This window comes from Epinephelus moara, chromosome 20 (genome assembly GCF_006386435.1).
Source record: "Epinephelus moara isolate mb chromosome 20, YSFRI_EMoa_1.0, whole genome shotgun sequence".
NCBI classification, from domain to species: Eukaryota; Metazoa; Chordata; class Actinopteri; order Perciformes; family Serranidae; genus Epinephelus; species Epinephelus moara.
The window spans coordinates 35,996,524-36,007,178 of NC_065525.1; the positions used below are offsets into that span (position 1 = coordinate 35,996,524).

General features: G+C 40.0%; 1 protein-coding gene and 1 non-coding gene across 2 annotated transcripts in view; both read left to right on the forward strand.

Annotated features, from left to right (window-relative positions):
• LOC126408166 (collectin-43-like) overlaps window positions 1-6,470 on the forward strand; it is a 12,186-nt gene extending 5,716 nt beyond the window's left edge. Inside the window, exons 2-4 of the mRNA XM_050073567.1 lie at window positions 3,518-3,568; window positions 4,962-5,027; window positions 5,898-6,470. Of these exons, the coding sequence (XP_049929524.1) occupies window positions 3,518-3,568; window positions 4,962-5,027; window positions 5,898-6,280 (500 nt within the window). The 3' untranslated portion in view covers window positions 6,281-6,470. The remainder of the gene's footprint in view (window positions 1-3,517; window positions 3,569-4,961; window positions 5,028-5,897) is intronic.
• Window positions 6,471-10,404: 3,934 nt separating this feature from the next.
• On the forward strand, window positions 10,405-10,476 carry trnam-cau (transfer RNA methionine (anticodon CAU)). Its single transcript has one exon. It is a non-coding gene; the product is annotated as a tRNA-Met (tRNA).
• Window positions 10,477-10,655: the final 179 nt, after the last annotated feature.

The following is a 10,655-nucleotide window of genomic DNA, read 5'->3' on the forward strand; positions in this document are numbered from 1 at the left end:
GTGGATGAATGGCACAACAATGGGCCTCAGGATCTCGTCACGGTATCTCTGTGCATTCAAAATGCCATCAATAAAATGCACCTGTGTTCGTTGTCCATAACATACGCCTGCCCATACCATAACCCCACCGCCACCATGGGCCACTCGATCCACAACGTTGACATCAGCAAACCGCTCACCCACACGACGCCACACACGCTGTCTGCCATCTGCCCTGAGTCAGCATGCCAATTGCATGCTCCCTCAAAACTTGCGACATCTGTGGCATTGTGCTGTGTCATAAAACTGAACATTTTAGAGTGGCCTTTTATTGTGGCCAGCCTAAGGCACACCTGTGCAATAATCATGCTGTAATCAGCATCTTGATATGCCACACCTGTGAGGTGGGATGGATTATCTTGGCAAAGGAGAAGTGCTCACTAACACAGATTTTGACAGATTTGTGAACAATATTTGAGGGAAATGGTCTTTTGTGTATATAGAAAATGTTTTAGATCTTTGAGTTCAGCTCATGAAAAATGGGAGCAAAAACAAGAGTGTTGCATTTATATTTTTGTTCAGTGTAAAATTACACACGGGAGCAGCACAATTCCACCGTTGTTTGGTTCTGTGTAAAAATCAAAGGTAGCATGAAGAAAGGACCGTGGAGCAGCCCTATAGCGCGATCTCTGTGTAAAAAGGGCTAGTGACTCTGCTTTCCTAACACCGAGGGGAGAACTTCTTTCCACCATTGGTGATCTTCAGAGTGACGAGCCGTCCAGGCAGAGTATGCACAATGGTCAGGAAGGAGTTTTTCTCAGGTCACTCTTTTTATGCAAAGTCTTGACTTGACTATAGACCTCTTTACACAGAGATTGTGCAATGCTGCCGCAGTGAAGAATCGTCATTACACTGGCTTTGCTTTTTCTTTTTTAAACACAGAACCAAAACAACGGCAGCATAATGTCGCCCCAGAAAGCATGCCAGAGTTGGAAAGCAAAAGAGGTGTGATGGGCCTGATGTTTAACTCAACAACACAGCACTTTCCAGTAGGGCTGTCAAAATTGCTCAAAAATGACATTCGAATATTCCTTCTAAAAATAACTCATAGGTTCGAACCATTCGAATTTATTTTTTTTTCGCATTATGTCCACAAGAGGGCAAACTAATACAAGGAAACATACTTGTTAATGTATTAATACAAGGAAACATAACTACTTGTAGGTATTTTTATTTCAACATAAACGTCATTGAAAACATTTACATACCTGCACATTAAAACACAAAACAATTATCTATAACGTTATAAACGACCGTGGACCTCTCGCTCGCCCCCCCTCTCTGACCAGTGGCCACACCGCCCGCTGAAGCGCTGCGAATAGCCTCGAAGCGCCTCGAAGCGAAGCCATTTCCCTTTCGGCGCTCATGTTAACCGATTGTGTCATCCACACCGGCTGCGCCACGCAGCTCCGTTTTGGCGCCACGAGCGAATGTGTCAAGCCGGGGGGTGACGGAGGCAACAGCTGGGAGCAGAACCGCTTGTCGACCAGCAGCACTTCCGCGGGCGGTGTGGCCCTGGCGTTTATGCAGTGCATTCAGTGCAGCGGCCCAGGCCAACGCCCACTCGCAAAGAGGACAGCTGCGGTGGTGTTTTTTTTTTCTCCACAATCGAATATCAATTTTCACATTCGAAGGTCCATTTTTTTTCAAATTCGAAGTTAAATTCGAATTTAGAATATTCGTTGACAGCCCTACTTTCCAGTCAACAACAATGGCATAAAATAACAATAACAATCATTTACCACCCTGTTATATGGTGGTTGATCTCGTCCTCTGCTCGCAGGTTAAGGAGCTCCCAAACCTCATTGTGTCTCCAATTTGCCTACATTTTCCTTTCTCCTCTTCGTTTTTTGAGTTACCTGCTAACTGCTGCTAGCTGCTTTTTCAAATGAGAAAGTTCGTGACCCAGCCGCCATGTTGGAGACTGTCTAGCAAAGCACCAAACACCACCCACTGGCCGGACCAACTGTCTTGTGTTACAGCTAAAGAGTATCCTAAAATATGTTGCTGAAAGCATTTGAGGCAAGAAATGGACAATTCAGTAACAGTATCTTGATTCATATTTGATCAGCGCTGACTTTTTTGACCACAGTTCACAAGCCATCACTGACAGTTACGTTAGAGACTCCACAGCTCTGACTGGTTGTTTTTGTTGATGTGATGTAATGCAGGGTTTTCCCTGCATAGAAAATAGTTTGGTGGCCGCCAAAGCCGTTTTAGCCCTCCGCCAATGGAAAATCCCCAAAGAGGGATGTGGGAGTGGGGAAGGGAAGGGAGGGGAGAAAAAAAACAAACAAAACTCAAATCTCAGTGCAACCTCATAGTTCAATCACCATGGTTCGGACCAATAACGAGAGCCTGGTGATGCGACATTAGACCAATAATAATCGAGTTCTTTGATTCAAAGTAACGTGTTGAGCCCCACGCTTCGCGTCAGCTCAGAACGCAGATGCTGGTGCATTCACTGCCAGCCTGGTGACAAGCGAGATCATTTTTCAGTCCTGAGGTGCTACTTACAGTAACGTAACGAGTTTATATAACTCCACCGCTGTCTGTCTCTGCTGTGCTGCACAAACTGAGGGCAACTTTTTATTCATTGGATTCAAATGTGCTATATTGGGATAGGTATCGTTATCAGGATATGAAATGATCTATATCGGGATATGAGATTTTGGTCATATCGCCCAGCCCTAATGTACTGTATTAGTTGGACCTCTTTCGTCTAATAGAGAAAATATGGCATCGCTTAATACATTTGCATGATCTGTAAATGCAAATGCGAAGCTCGTGCCGCAGACATCACCACCAAAGCCCCTTTCTGAGCCAGGGAAAACCCTGTAATGTCATGGAAGCGTTTCAAGAAGGCAGAAGAATATGATCTTTTTCATAGAATATCTGTTTGATGTAGCCCGTTGCTGTGTGGACGTAGTGACTGTTTCAGCAAATATGACAGAAACCAAACTACAGCTTTAACAAGGTTGTGTAAAAGGGGCTACTGTGTCAGCTGAGGTGGCTCACAAGACCACCTTAGCATCACACTGTCCACTTTGCACACAAGATATCAGATAATATAAAGAAAAGCATGCATTTCAAGCAAAACTGTTCTCCTTAAGAGATGATCTTTTATCATTTGGGTTACAACTCATTCTTTCATGAAGTGCTGCAAATAAGCTGATACCTGCTTTTAAGTCATTTTGAAATGTAATATGTGAAATACTATGTAACTGAACGAGTGCTTCAATGCTTCATAAAGGATGGGTCCAATGCTTTCATGCTCTCCAGAGCATGCTGATTTGTAACAACTTGACTTTTCCACTGATGCCATCCTCTGGCCAAACTTTGAAAATGTATGTCCCAGTAGAGAGGCTTAAAATTAAGCTGTCATTGTTGTATCATCTATCAAACATTTTTTTCTAATTTTCTGATGTGGTTTTGTTTTTTTTTGTCTTGTTTAAATTTCTTTTCACGTGCTCTTCAGGGTTCCCGGGACCTAGAGGAGCACCTGGGCCAGTTCTGATATGTGGACGAGGTGATCATATCTTAGAGAATATAAACTTTTCATCATTTGAGTAATTGCTATACGTCATTGATTTACAATTCAGCATGTAAAAAGTAGCAGGCTGTAACTTTTCAATGTTTATATTCTAAGAAATTGTTCCTTCCTGCACAAGAAAATTTGACAATATTTACTATTTACAGAAGAGAGCTTGAACGCATCATCATGTAACTCAATGCAACCTCTGTCAGCAGTTTGTTCTGGCCACCAGCTGCAAATAGCTAACTTTAACTAGCTCTCCTCCTGCCAATGTCAACATGAATTTGTTGGTCACAATGTAGCATTATCAGGGTAACAATGGGGTGCATCCCCTGATGCATCAGTAGGGAGTTCACTGTGTCACTGCGTCCCTTTGTCCTGACAGTGTCCCAGGAAAGATCTATGCTCATCCAAAACACGTTTTCTATTGTCCCTGTTAAAATAATTCTGCAATAATTTAGAACTGGAGGAAGGAGATCGGAGTCAGCTCAAAATTCAAACAAGGGTTTAATCTTGTACAAGAGGAGCATTCACAGAGCAACACGCAGGTCGGTTACAAAGTGAAGACTCAACGTCTGAGGAGAAAAGCTTGGTATTTATCTGTCTCTGTGGGTGTGTAATCACTCTGCCCTTCTGCACTTAAAGGAATCATTCACAAGAAGGAAGTGATAACCTTGAATATATATTCAATACCTTGAGTGATTATTCGATACCATACATGTGCCATGAAACAACACAAAGGGTCACAGGTCACATTACACAATTACACTAAACATTCCTGCGTGTGACTTCAGTTCACATCTCTCTTCATGAAGTACAAAATTTCCATCACAGTCCCCAGGATGCAGATAGTTGTGAGCCCTGCTTTTTAGCTTGCATAAAAATGATACAACACATTGAAAGAACATCGACCACTGCCATCGGTGAATGTCATCTTATTTGTCGAGAGGCCAATAGCAGTAGGCGAATATCTCCTGATAACGCTGTGCGGCCAATTAATCGATGTATCCTTATCTGACATATTTGGTATCTCTATTTGAATTTAAAATGAAGGGCTGGGGCTAAAATAATTAGACATCAGTAAGTAATAAAGTATCAAAAGTCAGTCATTATAATAAATACGTTAATTAAATAATCACTTAAGCATAACACACAGACCTCAAATGAGCAAAGAGGTGAATCGATACCTCTGTGAAACATCCTGAACAAAAAGTAAATAATTCATAATGGCAGTATTCATTGCAGGGCCTTTTATATTGGTTTGCATGAAATTGTGAGGTGCATATTATTGTGAAGGAGAGGAAAAGATAAGCCTTTCATGCACTGCATATCTGTGAGCACCAAAGTATAGCAACTTTGGTAACTGAACTTATTCTGCTTAATCCAGATCCTGTTGATTCTGTTAGCCAGGACGTTGAAACTTTGAAGAGGAGCATTGCCAAGTTAGAGCTGGGTAAGTATCCCATTGAAAAACTACAATGGAGCTATAAAAAGGATGCGAGTGCACGGATGGTATTTTAATTACAACTTTTCGGGAGACTAGGGATAGGCATCTTTCAGATTTTAACAATACTACTATTCTTACCAATACTGCTCGTCGATGCAGTACTTTAATGGTACTTTTATCGGTTCTTCTGGGGTTTTAATTATCATTGCTTTATATTCCATGTATGCACATACAGTATATAAATTAACATTCTGCTACAGCTTTGTTTAGAATTTAATTTAAATTTATTTTCAAGCCCAATATCACAAATCACACTCTGAGGGCTTTACAGCATACAACATTAGCAAACATGCATCAATGACGAGTGTCTTAATCTTATTGTAAATTATAAATGGAGCTGGTGAGATAAAAACTGTGCACGATAATGTTTATGTCACCTAAATAAATTCGGCCTCAGGGCCCGTTTAATCCCAAATTTCGGCACCCATCCCTACAGGAGACATTGCTTTGTTAGAGTTCACTTTTTGAGTGTACTAACTTGTACCTGTACCTCAGTAGTTTTCAAGTATGTGTCCCTTCTTGTTCTATGCCCATAGGATGTTTAAGAAAGGAGCAACGAGAAAAATATTTTCAATAAAATCATGCTGCACTGGGCTCCATTAATCTCATTTAGATGAGAAAAAAACTTTATTAATGGATTTGGAACTGTAACTGAGTAAAATGTAGCTACAGTAGTGAGCCTGTATTCCACCTCAGTGAGTGTGTGATATTACATATCTATGCCAAGATGGTAATACAGTTTTGGGTTTATGGAAGACAAATGTGTTAACTTGCCGATTTATTCCTGATTTGCTGCATGTTGTTTTCTTTCTCCAGCAATAAACTATGACTTTGTCCGAAGAGTTGGTCAGAAATACTTTGTGTCATACAAGGAGCGAGGCTCGTTCTCCAGGGCTGTCGAGTTCTGCTCCCAACAAGGCTTAGAGCTGGCTTCGCCCCAGAGCGAGGAGGAGAACAACAGACTGACTCAGTTCTTTGGGGACGTTTACAAAATAGCCTGGATCAACATCAACGATAACAAAGCAGTGGGGAATTTTGACTCTGATATGAAGAACCAACCTCTGACCTTTACAAAATGGGGAGAGGGGCAGCCAGACAAATCCATCCAAGATACAGGCTGCACCATGCTGTCAGAAGATGGTGTGTGGAGAGTGACACCTGAATGCTCTCTTAGTGCTTACATCATTTGTCAGATATAGAAAGTTCTTGTATCCCAGAGTCTTTTGTTTTTTTGTAATGTTGTTTAAAATGATCATATGCTAATATCCAGTGCATTAAAAAAAATATAGACCTTAACTTTATCCTCATTTTGATGAAGATATCATGGACAGGAACAATTATTCTTGAGGCCCAGACACACCAAACCAACATAACAAGAATAATAGCAATGAGGGCCTCACGCTGCCTGTGTCTCAGCCAAGAAGCTGCACCTGAACACAATGCAAAGACTTCAGCCAAAAGCCAGCTGGTGTGTACGTTCTGCACCTGCATGAAAGGAAATAACTCTCCATACCAGCAGGTGGCAGCAGTCTGTAATCATTATTCTAAAAAGGGAAACCCAAAGACCAACAGGGCAGATTCGAAACACTAGTTACCAACATTGACTTTAGCTGTTTGTTTGCTTTCCTCACTTCCATTTCTCTTCTCATGGACTGAGCTGAGCTGCCAATCAGAGTCATTTAATTTACCAACTCTCTGCCAGCTCTGCTCTCAATTCAAAATTCTGAATCTGCCAATAAGGGCCCCCTAGTGCCAACCATGTAGGACACACTGCGAAAACTAGGCTGGCAGACATTTACCAACAGCCCAACTTTGACCAATGGCCACCCACCGGCTTGGTGTGTCAGGGCCATTAAATATATTTCCTCTTGAATGCTTTGGTTTCTTTATGTTTTTTAATCTCTCCTAAAAGAATCAGCAGCATGGTATTATTACTCTTCTGCAAACATATTCCCCTATAAGAAAGAATTTAAGCAAAGAAATATAAGAATGCCGTACATGTCGTGACTATGTTAAGAGTGTAATAACTTTTCAAATGATGTATTTTAGAAGCATATGACACAATAAAGCAAACAGCAATGGTGCGGTCTCATTTCATTAATTCCTTTATTTCAGGTTGAGGGTGAATTTCAAGTCCCTTGATTTACATTTTAAGTGGTTTGCCAGAGCTAATCTGTCTGATGAGCTGTTGTGGTTTAAAAAGAACAGAGGCTCTTTTAAGATGTTTCTTTTTTTGTGTGTTATATCTCTTAGAGACATTTCATATGTGTTGTTTATTTACACTAGGATGGATCTTTTACAAATTTATCTTTAAACAATTTATCATCCATGTCTCACAATTGATAACGAATCACATGGAGTGCACACACACTCACACTCACACAGGGCAGCAAACTGGGCAGGGGTCATCACAACAACCTCAAACTTAACTATGAAAACTGACGTCATGCAAACATGCATCCATGGCCAAAACCAAACATTGTTTGGTAATCCAATCTTTGATTAACGCAAGCAGCATATAGCGCTAGGTTGGTTGTTATATAAACAAAATAGCCAAAAACAGTCTGAAACCTCAGCCATTTTTAAATGTCTCAGTTTCATGGGGGTCTACTACACCAGATACAGCACAATGCTAATTTTCATGTGTTGTGCCTGGGTGTGAATATGCTGCACATATAGGAATATAAAAATGTCACTTTCATGTAACATTAATAAATACATACAGCAATATAAAAAAATTCTATTTCCACATAACATTAGTAACTATATACAACTGTAGGACAGACCAGTGCTTAAATGACAAAAGAGGCATTATCAGACCTTAATGACAACAAGGCTGTCTGTCTTCGCACATTTTTTAACAATAGGTTTTTTTTTCATCTTATTTCTCCATGAACTGTTAGAATAAACTGTTTTTGGGGTGCAGTGGCTAAACTATACAGTATCTTATGAAGTAAACAAACATTCGCTATAAACAAATTTTTTGAAGCCCAATAAGTTGTATTTTTAAATAATACTGCAATAGTGGTAAGAGTTTGTTTTTATGTCAAGTGCTTTTAAGGCCACACTAACATAAAAGCAATTGAATTTTTGTATTTCCTTTGGGCATCAATAATAAAAACACTTTTTTTTTTTTTTTTAAACAAATCCTATAGATTTTTAGATATAGGCCTCTACCAAACGGTTGGTGAAGTCTGTTCATGGTAATTGTAAAAGAGAAAGAAAAAAATTGCCAAAATACCATTACAGTTCTTTGAACTGATCTCAGAAATAGTGATATCCGACTGAGAGTTTTTTTTTTTTTAAATCAAATATATAATACAATACAATACAATAAGATTAAATTTACGCCTTTTTATTTATCTTAACATCACTACCTAAGGACTACTCAATATTTGGTTGAGCATGGCTTTAGACGGTTAAAAAAACAAAAACAAAACATACTTGCATACATATTCCAAATGTTCTATATTATTTGTTAGTTATAAGATAGATAGATAGATAGATAGATAGATAGATAGAATAACATTAAATGTTTCCTTTAACAATGAATGATCAGAAGTTTTTTTGTGTCCATAACAAAAATCGCAGTTAGCATCTGAAGTCCAACATCACACACAAAGATACAGACACATTCATAAAACCTCTGCTCAGTGATAAAGACACACGGTTAAGAACAAAACTGTGAATTCATAAGCATAGTATAGGTGCCTAAAAATTAAAGCTGACTCACCAGTTAGCCTCTCCAGAACGTCAACAGCCGGCTAATGTTCAGTCCACAAGTAACCGTTAACTCAATCTCCAGGGTCCTTTCCGCGCTAACCAACGTTATCAGGCACTCCCATGTTGGGGTAACCCGGGTAATTCACACATAACTTTCGTAATTACTCGGGTGGAAATGTCTTTAACCTGTTTTGTTTGCACCAAAACAGTTAGCGCTAGTTCTTCACCAGTTCAAACTCTCATTAACAAGCTAACGTATTCCGTCCTTTTCTCGGGTGAATGTAGCACAGCCGTTGGTAGCTTCCGATACCACTTTTACTAGCTAACGTTACGAAAATTGTCGCTAAGCACAGTTAGTCGCATAATTTCCTGTAAGTAGAGGTGAACCAACGGCGAAAGTTAATTTCTCTCAGGTGTGCCCACAGCCTACAAAATCCTCCCAGGTGATATGTGATTAATTAGTTAAAAAAAAAAACTAGTGGGGAAAAATTATAGCGGGATAACCAATCACAGGGCGGCCGAATACATTTTTCACCTAGCAACTGGCTAGAGCAGGATTCTAATTGGGTGCTCCAGGGATTACGTTATTCTGTAGGCCGACACGGACGTTAGTGTCGCCTTGGATCCTGACTTATTAACGCTGGCAGTAAATTATATGACTGTACGTGCTAAGCAACAATTTTCGTAACGTTAGCCAGTAAAGTGATATTGATGAGGGAACCAGGGCGACACTAGGACCCTAGGTGTAACCTACAAAATGCCTCCCAGTTGAAACGTGATTGGTTAGATCTTAATTGGGTGCTCCAGGGATGACGTTTTTCTGTAGGCCGAAACGGAAGTTTGCATCAGGTTTGCTCGAGATGAGCCAGGCCAGAGCCCTTGAATAGGCATTATCATATCTGGGACACAACCTTCCTTTGACCCTTTCAGGCACTGTCAGTCAGCTATGGGCAACTTGCTGCTTAATGTCTGTCAAGGCCCTTTAGATGTGAAGGGTGATGTCCCAGTGTGAAACATTGAATGAAAAGAATGAGTTTTTTCAAATGTTTATTGAATGTTCAATAATGATTTAGTTTTGTTTACATTTCTGTGTTTAAACACGAGAACACATTTTATAAATGACTTGTTCTTTTTACAACAGTCGATAAAATATATAGTACAATGTAATTTAGGTAAATACAATGACATTTATATTAAGTTATTCCATAAATGTTCCCACAAATGTGTGGAAAACAGGCAGTGTGTGTGTGTGTGTGTGTGTGTGTGTGTGTGTGTGTGTGTGTGTGTGTCATAACTTGTAACTAGGGCGTAATAGGGCCCCTCATAATAGCGTGCACTGGGGCCCATTGTAACTACCTTACGCCACTGACTTTAGTCATTATATTTCCCGTTCATTTTAAAGTCGATGCTTTTATTTTGAAAGGAAGTGTCGATCGTTACCCATGATCGCAATTGGATTGTTTCTGTTACTACAAAGACATTTTCTACTCATAGTCAGTGCAAGAACGATTCTTAGGGGAACTTATTTACATCTACTCAACGTACCAACAATTAGAAATGTGACTATTAAATTTCATGTATTTCTGTAAAAAATGTATGGAGCAGAGTGGCGCAGCGGAAGCGTGCTGGGCCCATAACCCAGAGGTCGATGGATCGAAACCATCCTCTGCTAGAAAGATATTTTATTTCAAGAGATCCTCACTGCCACCATTGATCATTCTCGCTACGCTACAGAAAAATGTATTCCCGTGATGTTAAAAGTTCAAGAAATACCTCAAACTGTGCATCTTGCTGGGAATACGTTACGCATGCACATATACGTATCACTGAACACTCAGCGCTGCAGCACTT